The sequence below is a fragment of the Macrobrachium nipponense genome, chromosome 28 (assembly GCF_015104395.2).
Source record: "Macrobrachium nipponense isolate FS-2020 chromosome 28, ASM1510439v2, whole genome shotgun sequence".
NCBI lineage: Eukaryota > Metazoa > Arthropoda > Malacostraca > Decapoda > Palaemonidae > Macrobrachium > Macrobrachium nipponense.
In genome coordinates this window covers 1520121-1545748 of record NC_087217.1, presented here as the reverse complement: position 1 = coordinate 1545748, position 25628 = coordinate 1520121, and the positions used below count along the sequence as shown (strand labels likewise).

Below are 25628 nucleotides of genomic sequence, written 5' to 3'. Positions count from 1 at the left end.
TTTATGTGACATGTACAAATATGGCACTCTCCATATCTGCCATATTTTGTCATATTATTTAGTTCTCATTGAAGTGTGTTAGAATAGAAAATACATGTGCTGTTCATACACACACCCACACACACACACATATATATATATACGTATGTATGTATATATATATATATATATATATATATATATAATATATATATATATATATATATATATACTCTATTTAAGTATGATATATATATATATATATATATATATATATATATATATATATATATATATATATATATATATATGTGTGTGTGTGTGTGTGTGTGTGTGTGTGTATGTGTATGTGTACAACACTCGTATTTTCCAGTAAATCTAAGCACACTTTCATGAGAACTGAATAATATGACAGAATAAGGCAGATTTGAAGTGTCACAAAATTTTTTAAAATAATTGTTGTTCTGGAAAAACTAGAGTATATACATACATACATACATACATATATACATATATATATTAATATATATAATTATATAATTATGATATAAAATTAAATAATCTATATATATATCACTATATATTTGTATATATAATATATATACACATATGCAAAATACTGCAAGGAAATATGAAACGGAGACTACGTGCCTAACTGAATTTACATATTAAGAAGTTATCCTAAGGACTGGAGCACTCAGGTCAATTTGACATTTACAACATAAGAGGCTGCTGGCGGTGATAGTCTGGCCTAAGACTGAAAGATTCGAAGACTTTTTCAAACATTTTCTATGCTGACTAATCTGAAAATGAATAAATTCCTAATTTTCTAAACAAGTTATCAATCTGGCTTCAAAAAGTACTAAAATTTCAACTTTGGAGTGTTCGACCACTTAAAATTATGATGGATCACTTCAGCTTGTGGATAAATGTGGCTACCTTGATTTAATATTGCACCACGGAAGAACGGAAGAAAAAGAAGCTATAACGTTTATGCAATATATATTTTTCCTTACTTTTTCAAAACACTCATATTCCTGCATCCTGCAGAGGCAACACTGGATGGTTTTGTCGTCAGTTTCTTTGCATGAATAAACTGCTTTATAAAACCTTTATGATGAAGTAAACGCACAAACAGATTGCAACATGAAAGCCAAAATTCCCTCTCACCTGCAAACCATCATATGTCCACGATCCGAACTTCATGTTGCACGATTGTTCGTCAAACGGAAACCACTCGACGTCTATTTCGCAGGAAGACTTGTAGATGGCCGGGGGCTTCCACATAACCTCTCCCGTATATTTCAGCGTGGCCTTCGTCATGAGCGTCACCTCGTAGTTTCCGTCAGCACTGCCAAAAGAAATGTTCATAATTTAGTTACCCGGCGGTGATTACATCTCATGTGGTTACAAAATGTTTCAAATTGAACGATGTAATTGATCTTCTCATCAACTCTGCCATTAAACAACTAAGATGATTATATACAAAAAACAGGAAAGTAATTAGATTGGAAAAGTAAAATCAACTTACAAGGTACACAAAGACATAAAGAACTACCGCTGAACAAAATGAAATTTTATGTTGCCCCCACCGTGCGCACTTTTTAATCGTAGGTACCAGTTAAACATTGAACGAGCTGGCATTACACATAATACAAGAAACAGGAGCGCCATAAATTTTTTCATAAGGATTTACTGTCTCTTGCTATAACGGGGGATACGTGTCTCTGCCTTCCAGACCTCCATTAGTATATATATATTGCTCTAATCCCAAGTGGTAAGGATGTACACCCTGCTGCTTTTTTCCCCCAACGAGAAACTGGACAATAACAGAATAAGATAGAAAAGAACTTACACATCATTGATGGATAGGTTATTTAACCACATACAAAAAGTTTCAATTTATTTTAGCTGCTTAAACAACATAAAGATAGTTCTAGAATTACCTTCGACTTTTTTCCTTAACCACTTCATCTTAAAATTAAGCTTCATAACAGCCTCTTATGACAAGACATTTGAGCTTATTCAAGGTAGGCTAAGAACTAAATTTGAACTTATTCACAATACAAAAGTCAAATACGGAAGTCGGTAATCAATGATAATATACAGTTCTCATTGTATATAAGTCCATCCTAATCTTTCTTGACCTCTTTATATCGAACAGCAAACTTCCTATAGGTGACCTCTTACATGAAAATCCCGTCATCACTCACTCTGGAAATATCATAAGACTAGCAAGTTTAGAATCTTAGGTCATATTTCTATTGCTATTACACTATATTCTGTTGCAGCAGCTATATAATATTAAACCTTTTTAACGCCAATAGAAGACATTTTACAACCCCACTGCCATAGCTAAATCTGTTGATTTTTTATTATCTTTACAATAATATGTACTTGTATTTCTACGAAGGATATTTCTTCCCAAGCAACCTCACCAGCCATTAATCATTATAACGTAATTGTTATAAGAATAAGACTCATTTTACTCATTTATAAATAAAAAAATATTGGTATATAATTCACCCCTATCACCAACTCTACATCTTTTTCTCTAGGTACATCCTCAATACCATTCTGCTTTAAAAGCGACTGCCGACGGATTCTTCTGTTCCCAGGTGCATCCTTCAAAGACGTCAATCCTCGCCGGAAGCAGACGACAGGCAAAGGAGGAAAATAAAAGAGAAAGTGCTCATCCCACAGCAGCTGAACAAGTGTCCGGCTGCCATGACACTTTGGAAGGTGACCCCAAGTGCGTGACCCAGTATGTAAAGGAGCGGGCATTGATGACAACGCCACCTACAAGGATGCCCAGACGTAATCTTCCAAAGCTACATAAGGGCCATGGACTGGCAGTTCGAGTCAGAAGGGCCCAGAACTTAACCCGGGACACTTGCCGTCCTTCCCTTCTGCTTGTCCCTTGTGCTCCCTCCTCGTGCTCGTCCTCGAACCAGTATCTCATTGTGAGTTGCATCCCTTTCACCGCGCCCCACCATCGCCGACACCCTATCTGGCGAGGACGAAGGTACTTTACCGGAATAAAGTTTCTTTTAGTCAGTCACGACCCTATTATTTCTCTACGTGCTTTCTTTTCCATTTCCATTGTGCAAACCGTGAAGTTGTATTGAATCATTAAGTTAACGTTGCTGTGTATTTATTTGCTGTAGAACTGAGTTGCCTTGGCATCTTCTATACACTCTCAGTTCCCTTTGCCTGCGTTAGTGTTCTTTGCAAGTAACCGTTTTGCATCTCATGCCATGCCGCTTTTCTACCCACTCTTCAATGTTCAATTTGTGAAGACATCATCGGCATAGAATATTTATTCTGTGCATGATCCAGTCATTTAGCAGTACTGTTATTCCCTGCCAAGTAATTCCCATTCTTCTGGTCTGTTTGTTTTACGTAATAATAATTAAGTGAACCTTCCGTGTTTACGTAATTTTTACCTCATTGAAAACGGCCCTAAGCCATTATCTTTTCCTTGATTGATTCTTCTATGGATCTGCTTTAGGCAATCTTACATGGCAGATGTAGCCAAAATTTGGTAGTTCCTTAGTAATTATAGCAAACTCCTTGTGATCATCCGTTGCAGCCCAGAGCCCCAGCAAGTAGCTAAGGTGGAGGCATAGAAATACATACATACATACATACATATACATCCATACATACATACATACATACACATACATACATACATACATATATTATATATATATATATATATATATAATATATATATATATATATATATGACTGAAATAATGTCTACTAAAACAGACTCCCCTTTAATAAAAGGAGCCCGTAAAAATGCCAAATTTTAGAAAGTAAATGCTATATTTCAGGGACCAACAGTCTCTCCCTTCAAGATGTTGACACAGACACTTGAAAACATTAACACTTTTGTTTTTACCTACCCAAATACCTTAGCCAAATCCCTCGACTGTGAACAATCCTACATCGGTTTTATAGGTAAAGCACTCCCCCAGAGACTAATACAACATAAACGTTCAGTTAGTTATGAACAACAAAGTTCAGCTATTTTTTAACCACATAAATAACCATAATCACAGAATAAACTGAAATTTGCCATGTATAATTTATACCAGAAATGGTCGGTTCAAAAGCCAGAGGGTAGAATCAAAGAAACGCGAATCTCTCAAAAGGCACTTGGGACTCAGAAATTATAGATAAAATCTTTCTCCAACCCTTCGATTAAGTAGAATAAGGAGAAATTGTTAACTGGGGTGACGTTACAGCTGATGTTCGGACCTTTTGGTATAAATACTACTTTTTCTGTAACTCATCCACTACCTGAAGAGAGAAGCACTTGGTTTCTGAAATATACGAATTACTTTCTACATTTTGGCCTTTTTATGAGCTCATTTTATTAGATATGTATATATATATATATATATATATATATATATATATATATATATATATATATATAATGTAATGGGCCTAATAACCTGATGTCTCTGTCACTCATCTAATTAAGAAGACCACCTTTGGTTAAATCCCTACCATACGAATTTCACTCTTGACGAGGTTACTAGCCTATGTTCTCACCAATCATGGCCCCGACCACCTCAAATGTCTAAATACTAGTTAGGGCAAAAAATGTGAAAAGTTTATTCAATGGACCACGTTCATCCATTCGACCTTGAGCAGTTGAACCCATCGTCTTTGCTTGGTTGGCGAAGAAGATACTAATGACATCACAAGGTACAAAATATATATAATCAAATAACTAAATATCTGCACACATACACTTCTATACCATACATAAACACATTTACAGACAATCACAATATATAAAGTATAAAAAAACAGTCTATAGCTTGAAAAATGATTACGATATAATGAAGAGTAGCCTAAACAGAATTTGAAGTAAATACTTTGTACGAACTCCTTTTTGATATACACCCACGAAATATAATCCTAAAAAAAATGGTTGACCCACTCGAGGAATCAGTATATAACCAATATAAATAAAAGCTGCAGTTGACTAAAACTGCATAGGAAGGGTGAAGCCTGGAGGTGAATGTAACATCGGTCCCCTTCAGAAAAACGACATAATAGAAAGGGGGTCGGGTTGGATTGTGAAGGGATCTTTATTCAGTTTTGCGAACATCGCAGATAAAGGCATTTCTGAAGTGTGCGTCAAAATCCAGAACGGAATTTTGTGTATTTCCTTCTAAATTGTTTTGTTACTGAAATTTCTTAAGTAGAGTGAGTAAACTGAATATCTCATCAACGTTATGACTCTACAAACATTCCATATTGCCTCTTCACATACACAAACACACATATGCGTGCATTCCCTATCAGTGCATGAGATAAGAGAATAAACATACAAGTAGTCACTTGCAAAATGAACAAAGGTGGACTGGCAAAACTTAATCAAATACACAACTATATACACACACACACACACACACACACACACACACACACATATATATATATATATATATATATATATATAATATATATATATATAATATATATGTTTATATATCTCCACGTGTTTGAGAGAGAGAGAGAGAAGAGAGAGAGACGAGAGTTAGAGGGAGAGAGAGGAGAGAGAGAGAGAGGAAGGAGAATGTTTAAAAGTGGCTGAGAGCGATTAACAGTTTAATAATGAAAGTGAAGTTTGCTTTTTAATATGTAGATGGGAAAGTAACTGGTTTGGTATCAAAGCGAGTTTAAATATCCAGGTTATATCTAGTCTAGTTGACCAGGAGTAAAAGAAAGAAAAAATATTGTAGATACTAGCAGGAAATTTGTAAATGAATTTACTCAAGAAAAATAAGATTAGGGTAAACAGAAACCAGGAAGATAGAGCAATGTATGCTAATGTAGATGGTGGACGAGTGAAAGCGGTTGATTTACGAAGATACGTTGGAATGAAGGTAACAGACGGTGGTAGTATTAAGGTTTTCATTTGATTTATGAAATTTGGGATGTCAGGCCAAATACTGAGACACTTTCGGTCATTCAGCTCTTACGATAGTGACAAAAAAGGAGTTGTGGTGGTTGGATAGAAAGATAGAGATTCACAAAATAAAGGCGATGAAGTACAAGGATCTAAACGGGGGAGTGGGAAAACCTTACAGTTGCACTAAAAATTAACATTTAAGAGGTAATAGCATAAGCACTGAAGGATTTAAATATAAGCAAATTCTGCACACAAGAGATAATGTCACTTGGTCCAATGAGTGTTTTTTTTTTTGTTTTTTTTTTTTTTAAAGTTAGGGGGTGGTGATTTTTATTTTAAAAACAGGAAAATGGTCACTTCCACATTCGGAATCTAATTGGTGAGTTATGGATGACTCCTGTAATGAATATAAACTAATGGAAATATTCATTACAGGAGTCATCCATAACTCACCAATTAGATTCCGAATGTGGAAGTGACCATTTTCCTGTTTTAAAATAAAAATCACCACCCCCTAACTTAAAAAAAAAAAAACACTCATTGGACCAGTGACATTTATCTCTTGTGTGCAGAATTTGCTTATATTTAAATCCTTCAGTGCTTATGCTATTACCTCTTAAATGTTAATTTTTAGTGCAACTGTAAGGTTTTCCCACTCCCCCGTTTAGATCCTTGTACTTCATCGCCTTTATTTTGTGAATCTCTATCTTTCTATCCAACCACCACAACTCCTTTTTTGTCACTATCGTAAGAGCTGAATGTCCGAAAGTGTCTCAGTATTTGGCCTGACATCCCAAGTGCGGATGTTAATTGTGAATGAAATGGAAGAAATTAAGATTTCTGGAATAAAATGTTTGCGTAATGGATGTGAAATAAGAACCAAAGGGGCGAGGAATATGGACATAGCTGAAAATGGAGAAAAAGTTAAGGAAGTGAAAGCTTGATGAGCAATGTTTTGCATTGTTCAGTCATGATAGAAAATATGAGGAGTAGGTTGTGGAGAAGGTTTATGTTTCGGAAATGTTAGGATGGAGGAGCAAAGGAAGGCTGGGAAAGGTCCAGTATAGCCAACTGGAAGAGTATTGGGAAGTGAGATAGGAAAATGAATCTTTCACATTACAACTTTGTCTTCTAGAGGTCACTCATCAATCTTTTTCAAATATTCTGTACACAACCTACTGCATCTTGCCTCATTTCCAGACTGTCTCTTCTCTATCCTGGAATCCGTTATATTTCCTCACAAATACTTATATATGAATTAATAAATCCATTCGCCCACCATCATCTGTAAAATTGATTGGTCTACTTACAAGGTTTCCAATTCCCATATAAACTTACATTTGCTCACAACTTTGTCTACTTCCAAGCCCTCTGCGACTTGCTAGTATCTGCCGTTTTTCTTCACTATGGCAAACAGCATTATATACTATTCAAACATTAGTCATTCCACACTTCATTCACAGCCCATTTTCTTATCCAACAACTCTGCACTCTTCCACCAAACCCATCATTCTTCCGGACACTTGAAAAATGCTCTTAATTCTTCTCAACAAATTGTACACTATTAATGTTCAACATCTTCCACATCGTGTCTTTATCCAATGTTTTGAAACCTAGCTAGGTTCTTGTAGATTGCTTTCAAACTTCTCACACGTACGCGTGTGTGTGTGTGTATGAGTGCGTGGGGGGGGGGGGGGGGGGGGGGGGGGGGGGGGGGGGGGGGGGGGGGGGGGGGGGGGGGGGGGGGGGGGGGGAGTCCACGCAACACAACTTCCTAGAAAACAAACTACTTACAAAATTTTTAAATATAAATCCCCTCTACGAATTCGGTCCGGTAAACGACTGTGCGTACATATCTTCTTTAGCATATCGTTCTTAAAATAATAAATTATTTAAATTCACTGTCTTGCCTTTCAAATAATTACCACTACTTACAACTTAACCCATTTCATTGTTCATAAATTCTTCACCTCAGTGTTTACGTGGCTCTTGTAAGTCCCTCTTCGTCAACATTATCTTTGAATTATACAGTCCCCTTCTTGTAAACCAATACAACAAACGAATTCAACTCAGCCAGAAGCGTTCTATGGAACTGAGCAACGCTGGCCCCCTTCCGAATAATGCAATATCCTCGACATACAATTACTCGTTAGTGCTGTGCACAGCTAATACAATATTCACCAAGGCCATTTTGTCCCCTCTCTTCATCGGGGGCTGCTGCTGCTCCTCGATGTCATGCGCTGCAAAAATGAGATGGCCGCGTAATCCGATAAAACTACTTGGAAGAGTATTTAAGCAGGCAGTCTTGAGAAGCGCTGCCAAACCTTCCGCCAAGTTTCCTGGAAGCAAAGACAGAACAATAGCTTTCGCTTTGCTCTGCTCAGCTAGTTAATGGAATAACGTGATTCTGGAACCCAGCGGCGGAGAAAAATAACAAATTCTGGCACAAATAATTTTCGGCATTATATTTTTGGATTAGCGATATCTGCAGGATGAGTTTAGCACTGATAATTGCTGTATTCGTTAGTGTACCCTTTCCTTCTTCGTATCTAGAAAAGACGACCATGATCATTTACGTGAGCGTAGGTGATGGAGGTAAGTGCTTCGCCCTTATGCATTACCCTTCTATCTTGCCCAAAAAAGGCAAAGTATTTGATCCGTTTAAACGAAACTAAAAGTAAAGTAGCAAGAAATTGAAAACTAACATTTGAGGACATTATATTTTCAAATGAGGGAGAGAGATGGTGAACACTCATTTCTAAAGGAAGAGCCAGAGCTATCGCCTTAAAAGAAAGTGGTTTAAAATTTCCCAGCGGGAGAAATTTACCACTTACTTCCATGCAGCCTCAATTGAGTTTTCCTCCTGCAGAGTAAAGGACGAAAATGTTCCCAAACTGCGGTGTAACGAAATTTCAACAGACCTCTCAACAATTTACTACATAATTCTCTTTTAGAACCAGAATAATATACTAGCATTTAAACCGTAACAGTAACACGCCCAATAAAGAGATGTGAAGAAAGAGATTAAATACTTTATAACTTTTACTTAAACAAAGGGATATATTTCTAAAAGAAGAAGAAGAAGGCGGCGACGAGAGAGAGAGAGAGAGAGAGAGAGAGAGAGAGAGAGAGAGAGAGAGAGAGACCAAAGTTGATTTTTTTTTTTACTACAATGTTAACATTCTACACTAGTAATATTAACATATTACATCGAACTTCACATACTAGTAAGTTATTTATGAAATCAAGAAGGAACTACAGCCACCCACAGATCGCCCGTTAAATTCAGTGAAAGAAAGCTTAAAACGATAAAATGATTTTGAACTAAGAACGCCAAAAACAGGAAAACCGAATCATCAAAAGACCATATCCATAAAAACTGTGAGCAAAAAAAAAAGTAGTCATATAATTTATCTCTTGAAAATACTGGGAAGCGTGGGAAAACGCCATCTGGTTCATATACCCAATCATTTCATTATTATGGACACAATTTTGTCCCCGAATCTCACTGGGATATCATCTTTATGCAGCCTGCTAGGTCTAGTCGCCATTCATTTCAGCATGGTAACATGAAAGCCACTACATAGAAAACGCACAGGGACAAAAACTGTTAAATAGTAGATGTATCATTTACCCCTGTGTCCTGACAACCATCACTGTGCGATATATAATTCAGAGTACAGAGATCAAGTCCTTTAACGCAAGATGTTAATGTAGCAGCGAATAAGGCTTAGTGACTGCAACAAGATGAGAAAACACCTTTCCATCATGGTAATTTGGGAACCTGCATACTTTAGGATTGCTTTTTTTTAAGGTCTTTCGAAATCTAGGATACAGAGGATGACGAACTCGTTAAACTACTATACTTCTTGCTCTTAACATTCTTTTTTTTTTATATTGCAGAACTTCCTATCTTTTCGTAATATTATTTGCCAACGAAATTTCCATTACACTCGAGGAAAATGATTCTGTATAATGTATACTTTTCTTTTTCTTGCCTTGGGTCTTCATGAAATTATCATAGTGAAAATTCCGATATTCATTAAGAAAAAAAATTAATAACAGATGAAATTTAGAATAAACACAAAATGGGTTTGCAGTTGAATAAGATCTTTGCCATTTAGATTTCGTTAATATCAAATATTTAGCTGAGATAAGAGCAACATCATGTTAGTCTCATTTCTTCCAAAGAACTGTTAAATCATTCATCTTGTGCTCTTGCAGCAACTGCACAAAAATAAACAACATTTCTGCCTAGATCCAAAATTTATAGTATCAAATATTAACGAACGTTATGTAAGATTTTATATATATATATATATATATATATATATATATATATATATATATATGTGTGTGTGTGTGTGGTGTGTGTGTGAGTGTGTGTGTGTGTGTGTGTGTATATTAGTATACATATATACTTTCATACACACATGTAATTATATGGGTCTTTTGGGTTCAATATATATATATATAATATATATATATATATATATAAATATATACATATATACTTTCATACACACATGTATATATGGGTTCTTTTTAATATATATATATATATATATATATATATATATATATATATACATATATATTTACATATACTATATGATTCGAAAGTGCCAATGTACCAAAATACAACTATGGGTTTATACCCTACTTTTTATTTTTCCTTGTTTCATCCCTATACATACATACATGCATACATACATAACATACATATACATACATACATACATACATACATACTATACATACATATCATATTATATATATATATATATATATATATATATATATGAATAACTTGATCACGAAGTATATAAACGTGATGCTATGTATAAATAAGGTTTTTTTGTCACGAAGGAAAAAAATGAAAAAACGAGTTAGCCGAGTACTTTCGGTCCTATTCGTGTTTAGAAGCGTGTTATGTCTGTTCCTGTTATCATCCCCATAATCGAGCCGTTAAACTTTCCTGACTCCAATCTTTAACTGAAATGAAATGTTTGTGATTTTTTTTTAATTCCCATCATTCCCAAAAGAATAAACAGTCATATTACAAGTACGATTAACATTTTTATCTATCTACACCTGCAACTGCTAACTGCTTTTAACCAGTCTTTAAATTATCATACATATTAGCATAACCAGTAACTTTAAGTACAGATTCAGTGCAAAAACGTAAGAAGATATATAATTTAAAATGCACGTAGTTTTTTTATTCAGATAGATGACATTTAAATTCGTTTCAGGAAAAGGATAATTCTGTATCCCGGATATTTATGCAACCCCTAACTTTAGACTTTAGCTGGCATTAGGCTAGCACGTTACCTCATTTGCATGAAAAAAAAAACTCAGTTCAATACATGCAGTGGAATCGTTCTCATCCCTTTCACTGATGAGGAATGGTGTAAGAACACTCAAAGTAAGGGCAGGAAAACTCGAAATTTTCCAGAAATAAACTAGAAATATAGAAAATAATGAAAAAGGCAAAAGACGATGCTATTGTACTACAAAGGATTTTATTACGTAGAGATGATCGGTCCCTAATGTCACGAATAAGTATCTGGTGTGAAAATTCTAATCTCTTGAATCTCTTGAATCAATTATCTTCGCTGTACGTCAATCATTATTATCCATTGCAGAATGAATCTGTCCTTAGAGAAATTTAAAGCTTATTCTTCTAAAGAGGAAAGTGACAGTTGATTATTATTATTATTATTATTTTTTAGAAGGAATAGTAAGGTTTTGGTAAATAATGCGTAGAAATTAACAGTTGAGTGGATAGGAAACCAGTTTTGCACAGGATATGAATGTAAAAGTCAATAAAGTTACATTAAATGATAAGAGATGGGAAAAATTGGAATATTTCAAGTAATGCAAAAACTCAGATTCTGCAAAACCATCAACTTGAGCATAATTTGAAGGAAAAAAAAAAAAGCATTTTCCACTATATATGGAAAAAACACATTTTTTTTTCATTACAGTAAAGAAATAACACTATCCAGAGAATGTAGATTAGGTAATCACCATCCAGGGAACACCTTGCAGGGGGAGGCACCAAGTGTCACCCTTCCGGTAGATCAACTATTACTCTTCGGGAAACGGCTGACAGTTCCATGCCCTTAGGTGTGTTGACTCCGACTCGCCACAGACAACTAACTTCCAAGTACATGATTTCGACATTATTACCGTTTTTAAAGAAGAAGCTCCATGGATGATTACCCAATCGTTTATTTAAAATAATGTAGTCTACGAGATTGTTGGTTCCGTGACCCTGCTAATCCCTAGCCACTGGACAATGGATTAAAATATACACACGCACACACACACCACACACACACACACACACACACACATATATATATATATATATATATATATATATATATATATATATATATATATATATATATATACATACATACACTGTTAGGGGATACTTAGAAATACGGATACGCTATATAATTCCTACTATATACATGATAAGGAAAACTGTTTTAAACCACGTATATAATCATCATGGTTAATAATTCTATACTAAAAAATCTGGACTATCCTCAGACTGTTATATGAATTCTAACCAATAACATTCTTTAACTATAAGAAATATGAAAGCAATACATGATTACTAATTAGCCAGAAATATCATATGTTTACCTTTAATATAAACAATTTTAAAAAATGTGTGAAACGGAGTTGTTTCCATTCTCCATCTCTGCACATCATTGAGTACAGAAAAATGATGAGACAACCCAAACGAGATTCTGCCCGCAAGGGAGTTGATGAAGGGTACAAGACGTGTAGCAGAATGGCCTAAATTATATAAAAGGGCTATAGCTTTAAAGATGGGAGGACGGAGAGTAGTTATCTGCCTGACTTGAAAGAGAAAGAGCAGACTGGGTGGGGAGAGGGTATAATTTACTTATCATTACTAATGATAAACAAAAAACCCAAGTCTGAAAGATTATTCATACCGGAAAAGTCAAAGAAAATATTGCATTAGTACGAAAAAAAGTTTGTCTCAGAGATATCTGAAATGAATCTTAACTGGATGATGAGAAAACTATACCTTCGGTTTCAGCGCATGAATGAGAACAAATAAGTTTTACAGTTGCATTTCATTCCAAGGAAGTCTTGTAGAATGAGTGTGAGAAAGAAAATGTAAAGCTGATGGACAAGTAAAAAGTAAATTAAGTGGTTGACCGTTGGATAATATATCCCAGAGAGCACACATTAAAACAAGAACTGGAATTTTGAATTAAATCTAACAATATTACAAATAAAATGTTCCTGTTCGAAAAGCACTTGGCAGATTTGATGGTTACAGTTGCATTTCATTCCAAGGAAGTCTTGTAGAATGAGTGTGAGAAAGAAAATGTAAAGCTGATGGACAAGTAAAAAGTAAATTAAGTGGTTGACCGTTGGATAATATATCCCAGAGAGCACACATTAAAACAAGAACTGGAATTTTGAATTAAATCTAACAATATTACAAATAAAATGTTCCTGTTCGAAAAGCACTTGGCAGATTTGATGGGGAAAGTTTAAAATATCATCTACTGTCATGTATACATATTCCAGCTCGGTTATTGTAGCAAAATTAAGCAGAGCGTCAAGTTAGAACTTGGATGACAAAAGATTTGCGTCATAAAAGGAGAAATGTATTACGTGGAAATAGTAACGGTTTGTAAACGTCAGGTTTGGAAATTCATACCTTATGTTAATTTCATTTTATTTGTAAAATAAAAATTAATGTTCCTACTGCATTATCTTAAAAACCGAACGCATAAGTAAATACCTAAATTTACCGATTCCGAATTCATAGGAATAAGTGAACACGCATAAATATGACAATCGTATGGTCTTGCCATTTTCTTTTTACACGGCTCCATAATCAAAACTAAGTTTTCTTTGGGACTCTTTTATGTTAATCTGATCTTTTACCGATGCATATTTCCCACTGCCTTGCTCGAGCATATCAATGAAATTCATCTGCCCCAAAACAGGTAAAATTTAAGGAAAAATGCCCCGGGGTTTTCACGAATTCAGGCCCATCAAAATAAGCCTCTTTACTATTCTCATTTTGGGTGAAAGACACCAAGTCTAAAATATTCTTTTTCCAAGCCTCACAAATCCGCTTACAACCGAAGTGTATTCCGCAATAAAATATTTTGCTCACCTATACCGAAAAAAAAAAAAAAGTTAGGATTTTTACAGATAAGGAATATATTAAAATAACCATGATGAATAAGGCGGTTGTAAGAGGTGAAAGACTATGAATAAGGCGGTTGTAAGAGGAGAAAGACTACTAATAAGGCGGTTATAAGAGGTGAAAGACTACAAAGACGAAATAGATAATAGTATGAGACCAGGTTAGTAAGAAATTAATTGTTATGCGAAGGAGCAAAATGTACCAAAACACCAATACAAACCAAAGAAGGGGCGAAAAAAAGTAAGGCGTGAGAATGCGCCCCACGATTCTTACTTCCGATAATCCCAATGTGGTAAAGTTTTATCACTATGCGGAGAGGGGTTTGTCTATCTTGACCACAAGAAAATAAAAGATAATGGACGAAAAGGAAATGCGCTGTAAAGGTATATCCAAAAATCTATCTCATTTGAGAGAGAGAGAGAGAGAGAGAGAGAGAGAGAGAGGAGAGAGAGAATTTATCCTTGAGAAAGAATACACCACAAATCCAGTGAGATAACCACGTCCCACTATAAACAAGCTGTTCTCGTGAAATTTACGAAATGGGATAAGAAACCGTGTACTGAAACGAGGTATCACATTCCAAAATGTTGTGCTGTATATAGTTACCCAACCCCTCGCAGGCAATATAGAAATATTTTCTAATTGAAGCGTTACTCGGGAATGAAATAATTCCCTTCTTTAGAAAACAGTCGAAATATTTTGATAATCAGAACGAAATTAGGAAATCCTGAGTTAAGAGATAAATTAATTACTAAAATCATAAACCTGATAAATGTGACAAGAAGACAACAATTACGCCTATCAAGAAAAACCGCCAAACTAGCGACGTGACAATGGGAATATTTTGGCTCTGGTACAAATGCATCTGAGTTCGATTGACAAGTACATCCATTAGCTGAAATTGGTTCTTATTCTTCCTTGTGAAGTAGTGTGACAGCTCTGAACTTCGTCTCCAAAACACAAGAAAATTATTTCGCTTACTTCGTTTCAGACTCAAATGCTCTCAAGGTAAGGATTATCAACGGTAAACTATATATCCTTGGACTTTTTAAACAACTAAATAACACACAAAATCGGCAATGATGGGTTTATTTTAGCGCTGATAGAAACGTATCTGAACTGGACAGATGGATAAGTAGGAACATTAACATCTTACTAGCGATCGCACATTCATTAACCGACCTGTCTCTGACTTCTCCCATCACTTCACCCACAATGATAGCAAAAGGCCATGGAGCCAAACATACTTCTGAGGCACACATATTGTTACAACAAACCAGTCACTCACCCGTCTACATATTCTACCTATCACTGTACTCCATCATTCTTAAAATCAACCATACGTCCTAAATACCAAGAAAACTTTAACGATGCCTCTCTAAAGATTCTCACTTGATCAGCACATACTCTTCCTTTTTCAAACACAAACTGATCCTCTGTTTTCATTTTTGCAATCAGCTTTGTTTTCTACTTCAAAATCCTAGTTCACCTTCTTCGAGACATCAAGTAATGTTATGACACCCTAATTCTTAAAGGAGCATGTCAAATTATTCCTACATACATTGGAACAATTATTTATTTCACCTTCGCACATTCACATATACCTTCGAAATCTTTGTCAGTTACCACAGTACTACTGTAACACATCACTGCCAATCCCAACACCTTCCGGTGTCTTTTCATTCTTCAATCACTGAACTTCCCTTTTTAAGTCGTCAGTAAACAATTCCGTATGAGCTATCAACCTTACATTAAACTATCCCATTGTTGGACCATACATCTACTTATCCATTAACTTCTCAATCTACACTTGATTCCTTGTAATAAAACTTCTTTTTCTTTGAGTTCCTGCTAACTTTGTAACCTTTATTTCCTATTTCTTTCCTTCCTTCTTTCTCTTGCTTTCATCATGAGTACCATTCCATCCCTTGTATCCTGCACCTGATGTTTTACACATAAAATACTATTTCACAACAAGAACAGCAGTTATTCATTCACAAAACTTCATTTTCGCATCCCGTTTCCATACACTCCTACACCCAACATGTATATATATAGATATATATATATATATATATATATATTATATATATATATATATATATATATATATATATATATTTATATATATATATATATATATATTGCTGCGTGTATGTATATATAAAAATATATGTGTATATATATATATATATATATATATATATATATATATACTATATATATATATATATATATATATATATATATATATATATATATATATATATATATATATATATATATATATATATATATAATATATATATATATATATATATATATATATATATATATATATATCGAGCTACAATGTCCTTTAATATCTAATTCGCTCTACCTCGGAATTATTATATTTTCATATATGCTTAACCGAAGGGGAATTTTTTCTCGATAATAGACTTGCCTGGACCAGGGCGCGAACCCATGGATCCTTTCAAATCCAGGAACGTCAGTGAAGCTTTTACCTACTACACCACCTGAATTTGAAAGGATCCATGGGTTCGCGCCCTGGTCCAGGCAAGTCTATTATCGAGAAAAAATTCCCCTTCGGTTAAGCATATATGAAAATATATTAATTCCGAGGTAGAGCGAATTAGATATTAAAGGACATTGTAGCTCGATATATGTATAGGAATCACGGAAATGTGATATGACTTATAGTATATATGTGTATGTGTGTGTATGTATACATAAACGAAAATTGAATATATAGATAAATAGATACATAGATGATAGATATTAGAGTTGTGTGTGTGCATCATGTATCTATGTATGTATGCATATAAACATATATAGAGGGAGATATTAATCAAGGATACAAACAATTACTACAATTCATAACTTTAAGATAAGAGCGCCTCTCCGCGAATGCAACTGTTATTCTACAGAGTATGAGATGCTCTTCCCACGAGGTTTTTGAATAAATGAATACAGAAACCAGATTTTCAACAATAGAAAACTCAGCAGCTTTCTGAATTCAAAAGCTGGCCAGCCATGCATGACAAAAAGAATATGGAAGAGTAGAGTGATATTTTATTCATAGCTTTCCTATTTCTTCTGTTCTTTTGAAAAATTGATATAGAGGGAATATAAACCCGAAAATCTCAGCTCAGAGACACTGAATCCAAATATACTTCCACTGTTTACAGATAAGCAAGGTCCTTATAAGTGGTGAAACACCAACTTAAGCAGTAACTGTACCAATAGAGAAAACAAACATGTACAATAACACTGGCAATTTTTTCCACCAATTGACCTTCATGAAGAAGGCAATATCTTTGGTGGGGTTATATCATGCATATACTAACAAGTCACAAAACCGGGTAAATGATTTTCGTAGCTATTTGTTTTACTCTCAAAATCTATCATTTCTCTATACTAGTCATAAAGCAAGCATTTAAGCTTCTGAATAATTTTAAGTAGCATAGCGCATTCCACCTCCATTTTTCTCTTAACCTCCCTGGAGGTAAAAGAACCACAACAAAATTTGTGTGGGAGAAAAGGTGTAATTAGTTCTATAGGAAATCTTGATTTGAATACTTATCAGAAAATACTCAAAACCAAAATATTGTCATAAACCTACGAAGCATGAATGATGCAGGATCCATGTTTTTATCACCACCACCGTATAAAAAAAGATTAACGTTACATGAAAACCAATAATTTTTTGATATGCGATGCAATGGCTTTTCGAAAGGCCCTTAGTGGCATTTCTAGCAGAGGCAAAAAAATGAGCGTCGAGGAAGCTCCATAAGGACGGTTTGGATGCTATAAAACCTCGCTTTATGATTCTCTGACCCGAGAACAGAAATCGTTTGGTCCAAAAAACGATCTCAAGGTTCGGCCGTTACTCAAATAGGGCCTATGAAATTCCACACAATCTCTTAGGAGATGACAGATTCCGTTGCTCCACTTTTTATACTACTGTTACGCGACAATTCAATTTCCATTGCACGAGCAATTATGTTACTGAAATAAAAGTCTACTCATACAATTTTTACCGCACATGTACTATTTTTGGACACTTTTCGTTAAGTATAATTCTATCGATAGGCACTTAAATCAATACTTTTTTTATATAAAATGAAGATAGGTTTGTTGGTACACATTCTCAATTTCGTTTTTTACTTACTTAAGGAATTTTTTTTAAAAGTGTAAATAAAAAGATCATACCAATTGAAGGTCTCATTAGTTTATATACTTAAACTAAAAACCAATGAACGATCCTAAAACATAAAAAGATGAGGCTTTCAAAGACTTAAGGCTGGTGGAAAATGTTTATTCATTATCGCAATGGTGTGCATAATCAAAGCCATGCATATTGTAACAAAAATTTAATATTCATTTGCCTTTTAAAAATTTTCGTTGGGAAAGGAATGTGCTTCTGCAACTGTTGTCTGCTGACTAAAAAGCGATATTTTGCACTTTTTCGTTTATTGTCCACAATATTTAGTTTGAGGCAGACGACGTGTTCTCTTTTCAATTATGCTTCACTTAATCAATAAAGAGTATCTTTGCTCCTTTTTTTTTGGCTGTACAGTCGTCTCAGTAGCAATGTTTTTCCACCCTTAATAACGATCGCAAATCTTTGGCAACGTTTAGGCCATCCGCAGTTCTTAGCCATGTCTTTGCAGTTGCGGGGGTATAGACGGTGTAACTGACAAGGACAGCGTGGGAGAGACTGCAAACGGTTATAGAGCGCAGTTAATAAAATGAGAACGAGGAGAGACGAATGAAGCTGTTGCCAGAAATCCAGTGTGCTTTTTTTTTACCTAAGAAGTGAAACTGCTACAGTGTATAGTCCTTAGTAAACTGTTGCGGGTCTCAACCCACAAGTCTTGACACACACTAGTTTTTGAATAATGTAAGGTTTAGAACTGCATTGCGTCCATAAACATACATTCTTTCCACTTGAACCAATACAGGACTGAATTTTTATTTCATGATATTTTACAGTAACAGTAAAAGAAAGAATCTAAAAAAAAAAAGTATGCAAACAATGACTTGATAAAGTTACTTCAAATTCCTTTTCAAGACCAGTCTTGAAAAAATATCACCGTCAAAATTACCCAAGATTCTGCGGAGTTCCTGTGCCCCATATATGAATTACAATTTATCAGTCCTAGTTACACCCAGTGTAGTGTATTTACAATAATAGATTCGAGACGAGGGGTCATCAAATTCACTTTTTGTGCGTCTGTGGCTGGATTGGAACTATTCTCGTAACATAAACTGCGAGGACAACCGTTTCACTTGAAATATGTAAAGAGAAAATTTTTTACACAATTTCTGTTAACCGTGTTTCTACTCCTTTACAGGCATAAAATTAGTGTCAGCTTTGTCTAGTGGATATGATGTACAAAAAATGATTTTATTTTACCTCCTTGTAGCTCAAAAATTTTCTATCTTTGATTACCTATTAATCTGTGACCCTTTCCATAGTTTATGGAACGTCTTGGTCTTTTCCATCACCATCCAAAAATATACGAGGGCTTGATACAAACTCCCCTTTACTCATTTCCATCTTTCTATAAAAGACTCTTGTCGTATGTGCCGGCCCACTAATCTCCCGCGATTTTATTTGCTAGTTTTCATGAACAATATTAAAGCACTTTAAAGACCTAGGGTAAGTGAATTACTTTCCATTCTTTATAAGGTTAAACATTTGAACTAAGCAATATACATGACAAACACGCTTTTGAAAATATTAAAGACAGCAGGAGGAGGAGATACCAGTGCATCCTTTACAACCTATAGAGGCGTGTATGCGCTCGAGTCCCTTTGAAAGATATATCAGACTTATAAAGCTACCTCTCCCATCCACTTCTCAGCTTTCATGTTTAGAAGTAACCAATGGAGCTCAAGCCTCAGGGAAATGAAGCTTAAAGCCTCTTTAATATCTAAACAAAAGATTCTGGCAGGACAATCAACTGGGCCCCCACCCTACAATTCAGGCCTTTCAACAAAACATTTTCTTCCCTGTTTACTCAATTGTTTTCTGTAAAAGAGGCAGACAAGCTTTCAGATGCACAGGAGGCTTGTGAGTGAGAACGAGGATTTGGATGTGTACGTTTGCAACTTTGTTGTTACTTAGTGCAATAGTATTGTGTATGAGATGTTTTCTCTCCAAGTGGCTATATTTCTATCGACCTAACAATTTTAGACATCTCATAACGGTTTTCAATCTTCTTGTTTTCTTGTCTTTGTTTTATTTATGGCATTTACTTGGACTGGAAATCAAAACCCTTTTGAAAATGAATGTTAGCAGAATAAGAATAACACTTCCTACAAATTCCTTCAATATTTCCATTCCCCGCTTATACCCATCAAACATTTCGTTCATCCACTTTCTCCAACTTTTACCTCCATTCAAGACTTTTCCTTTTCAAAATTTACTTTTGGTATGCATACATAATACATATATTTTACATATATGTGTGTGAGTATGTATAATGTATATATTGTATCCTACTGGATGAGACCATTAATACATTAGACAAAGTGTACAGCGGCAACCAGTGTGTGTGTGTGTGTGTGCACATGGTGGCTACGTCAGGCAAGGACAGCCAAATGCAGAAATCATTAACCAAACAAAGAAACAACTTACGAACGAACAACTCCTTAACTATAAAATATTGCAACGGTCGAAAATGGTCGTTACAACTGGTTACGGGAGAAGGATCATACCTCAGTACCTACTGTTGTCAATTGTAACAACCACCTTCGACTCTTACAGCATTTTATATGGATCCTATTTAGACCAGGTTCTTTCCACACTTTTCTGCTCTAAACCATGAAGGTTTTGTTTTTTATTCCAAAGAGCTGGATCAAAGAAGTACAGCTATTGACAAATGAAGAATACTCAAAGAAGGAATAACGAAACTAAGCAAATCACCGAATATAAGTCTATTTCAAAAAGAAACCTTGTAAAAGAAACAGAATTCCCGAAATCTGAATATATAGGGGATAGAAAACTCACTCAACAACAATACTCAAGACACAAATCCCATTCTCCTAGCGAACTACCACTTGGTATGTAGCAGAAAAGAAAGTATTAGATTTAGAGGTCAATCTTACCTACTGGTACGTAAGTATAACCTATCACACGGCAGTAAGAGAATCAGGAAGAGAACCTTAAACCTATTAATTTTATACTTTATCTAAGAAAACAAAGGAAATTATTTACACTTTAAATGGAGGTTTTCTTTTCGGCGAAAAACTACGAAAAAAAATCTATACCCTTATGATCAGCAGTGCACTGAAAACCGCTGCAATAAGGCTCCCCACATTACAGGCAAGAAATAAGACACAATCGCGGGATGAATACTGACACCAGTCAACGACGTCCCAAGTTAATACGACAACAATGTATATACCCTTCACAAGTGTCAAATTCAGCCTGATCCTTTTCACGACTTTGAAGGAGAAGCATGGCTGGAAAGGAAGGGGCGGAGCTCCACCCATAAGACACCGGCGATGAAACAGGTAGAGCAAGCCTAGAGGGAAGACAGTGGAGAACTCCGATGGCACATGCACAAAACCTAAAGTACAATCCAAGAAGAGGTAATAATGCGAAGGTACAGGATAACTGCAAGCACCAAGGCGTCCCAAAAATATATCCAAGGCCGTGTCTATATCTCCCAAAAGAACTGCCAACATAAAGGCTTAAGTCGAGCTGTCCTTCCAACATGAAAGAACTAAACACACTCTCGAATACATCAAATATTCTTTACAAGTAAGGTCCTTAAGCAGCCCATACACAGTCAAACATATATGACCCTACGTATTACACCACACATTCAGTAAAGACAGCAATCTAACATGGGCTGGTGATGTGCGAGCGAGAAGCAAATAGAGCAAGGAGATGGTCGCGCCGCAATTTATCCTTCTTTACAAAGAGGAAACAAAGGAAACAAAGAAAACAAAAGTGATGAGTGCGTACGATACCGAAAAATGCCTAAATTTTCTCGTTGCCCTATAAATAAGAATACCAAGTTACCTAATCTCCAAATGATCACAAGAACTTGCATTAAACGTTCTCCGAGTTACTAGACTTAATAACCCCACTCATTGTAAGAATGGATAGCAAAATAAGAGCTATAGCACTGTGTCGAAGACTCAAACATACTACAGTATCTGGAATGGGCCACCATTCAGAGGACTTGCAATTTACAATCTGCAATTGTAAGAGATTTAGTAATCGTGTATTGGATACATGCAGCGCAATAACAAAGGTGCTCGAAAACACAATCTAGGTAAGAACGCAGTTGGACCGCAAAGTTCCGTACTCTTTGCTCCACTGAGGTACAAACTAAAGTAGACCTATTGCCTTCTGTTTTTCACATTTTTCAGTCATAATTTCATAGCCTTAAATATTCTTATCACTTCTATTACAGAAAAAATGTGTATTCCAATGAATACGATGCTTATTCTATAAAACTATAGGGTGAATATGAATGATAAATAACACATTAAGGTGTCGTAGTCCTTTTCAGCAACAAAAAGTAATACATATAAAAATAAACGATGAAATGTTCCTCTTAACATTATACATGGACGATGTTTTCCTTACACGTAAGGATTATTTACCTGCGGAACAGTTTCCAGTGGTTTAATTCAAATAAACTGTCAATTTTAAATGTTCAGATACGCATGCACAAAGGTACAATTGCAAATTCGGACTTACTATTTTCTTAGTTTAAGAATTACATATTTAATTCGAAAAATGCTCTGATAAATATTGATGTGTGATGCTTGTTCCATTTCCATTTGATCCATTTCCAACTTTTTTTATCAGTAAATTATTTAACCGAGAACTCCTACTCTGCTTTGTCATTCGTAATAATATATGATGGCTTTCGTCATATGAGAAATTTCGTCCTAGATCGGCATAACAACACTGCAAAAAAAAAAGTAAATAATATTAAACTACCTCGACTCGGATATGTAGTCAAAAAGTCCCAAATAAAAGTGTTACAAGAACAAATATATTTTCCTCAAATCAATTTTAGAATTTCATTTATAAATCCATTACGGTGGGATCACTGGTGAAGAATAGAATGGAATGGAATATAGAATTTAGGACAAAGGCCAAGCACTGGGACCTGAGGTCATTCAGCACTGAAACGGAAATTGGGAGCAGAGGTATGACAGGTGTAACAGGTGGAAAACTTCGGAGTTGCACTATGAAACAAATGTTGGGAGAGGTTGGATAGCAAGATGGAAGAAACAGAGTATAAATGGAGGTACAGTGAAGGAATGAAAGGGGTTCAAGCTAGGGACCGAAGGAACGCCGTCATGAACCATATGTAATGCCTACAGTACACAGCGTGAGATGCACTGAAGGCACCACTCCCCTACGGAATAACTGGTGAGGGAGATACTTATTTTCCTGCTGAACTTCATTGATGTGTCGTTTATTTATTTTACCTGTTTGCAGCGTAGTTTATGATACCGTAGAGCCAATTCCTGTTGGTCTCTGTTAGAATACAATTTCTCGCTGGTGTACCACCATTCTCCACAATAACCGAATATTATTTTAACCTTTACATTTCAGGTTCCCTGTTTATCAACAAAATAAAACAGAGCTTCATAACAAATTGTCTGGAAAACCATCAACAATTAAGTAAGTTTATTTTTACAATGATACTTGCGTGTTTACTTTTCAAGTTTAGGTATTACTTTCACTTGTTTCTTTACATGTTTTGGTAACGTTTTAGTTTCAAGTTCAATTTTACTCCATTGTTACTTTTCAATGAATGTTTTAGATGTTATCCATTTAGTCCACCTAATTTTTTCTTTCAATTTTTTTTATTAGTTTTGTCGTTAATTTCAGCAAGATGAGATTATTACCCCAAAAATATTCTTCTCAGTTTTGGCAACATTAGTGTGTATTAATAATATATATATATATATATATATATATATATATATATATATATATATATATATATATATATATATATGTGTGTGTGTGTGTGTGTGTGTGTGTGTGTGTGTGTGTGTGTGTGTGTGTGCGCGTGTGTGTCAGGCGAGACTCGATGCATATATTCTCACCTAATCGAGATGGGACGGTCATCAAAATTCTCTCTCTCTCTCTCTCTCTCTCTCTCTCTCTCTCGTGTCTACCCCCGATCTATTCTTTATGACATTCGGCTCCTTCTTTAAAGTTAACGAAGCTTTTAGAGGAATCCTGTTTTCGTGGTCCTCAATAGGAGACACCTTCAGCATCGACCATTTCTCATGAATTCCTAATCCGAAAACGCCAACTTCTGCTCGACTCCGAAAAACAGCATCTGGTCGAGAAATCTCCAGAGGCACCAAGTGTACCTTCTGATGATGATGTGTGCCAAGCTGCCTTGTGGTACAGCAAGAGAAATGAAAGGAAAATGTATATCGCTCATGGCCTTTTTTTCCTTTTTTTGACCACCATGAAACGAATGCCTTTGATTTTCAGAACCTTTTAACGTTCGAGTTTTTCGACAAATTGCTAGTTTCAAATCTGGGTTATGAATCAGCATAGGATCCTCGGAGAGGAAAATATAAGTTACATCTCCAAAATTACTCTCTTTTTGAAACTAGTCATTACGTGAATGTATTATATCTTATAAGTAAAATGTATGATCATACATACATTTTAAAAGCTTCTTGTTTTACGTTTATTTCTACATCGAACCTATATAAACATTATATTGCATACGTAAGCATGCGAAATAAAAATTCTCCATACTTTTATAGTTACCACTGTATCTTCATACTTTTATAGTTACCACTGTATTTAAGACAATGTATTACTAACACCTTAGATTAATAAGTTCAGTCTAATCCATGATATGCCACTTGAATATACACTATATGAAAGACTACTGATATAGTTCAATTAACATGAATGCTGTTAATAAGCTTTACTTAATAGTACGTTTCACTTGACATAAAATATTAAGCGGGAGTTGGGAATGTATCTTTGATACTAGTGATCATTTACATCTTGAACAAATCGTAAAGCAATAATACCATTCACCATTACGAAAAGGTCTCTTAGCATTGCCTGATTTAACTGCACCGTATGTTCTTTTAAATGTTCTTGAACTTTTTTCTCCTTCTGAATTCTTTATAACAATCGGTTATCTTGACTTTGTTAATAAAATATCCTTCTCAGGAAGTGTCTTTTCTATTCATCTCATCTGAATTCCTATATTTTTTTTTCTACCATCTACCATCAGTGTCAGAAACTCATCAAGGAACGCACTTAAAAGGCATGGAGGACATGGCATTTGTATAAAGACATTAAACTCCTGCGCTTTCCTATACTTTGCAAAATTACAAAGAAACTTATAAAACCATGGTGTTCAGACATTTCGAATGAATATACTTTTCCATTTCATGACTGACTAAACTTTAATTGCGAACTATACAAATTTATCAAACGGTGCTACCCGTGATAAGATT

The 25628-nt window shown here is 35.0% G+C and overlaps 1 protein-coding gene across 7 annotated transcripts in view; it reads right to left on the bottom strand.

The window, feature by feature from the left end:
• Positions 1–25628, bottom strand: part of LOC135201370 (acetylcholine receptor subunit beta-like 2) — a 658252-nt gene that overhangs the window by 115577 nt on the left and 517047 nt on the right. For all 7 annotated transcript variants that reach the window (XR_010311516.1, XR_010311517.1, XR_010311518.1 and 4 more), the window contains exon 5: positions 1150–1330. Coding sequence is in view for 4 of the 7 variants with exons in the window: in XM_064230214.1 (XP_064086284.1) it covers positions 1150–1330 (181 nt within the window). In the remaining 3 variants the exon portion in view is untranslated. The remainder of the gene's footprint in view (positions 1–1149; positions 1331–25628) is intronic.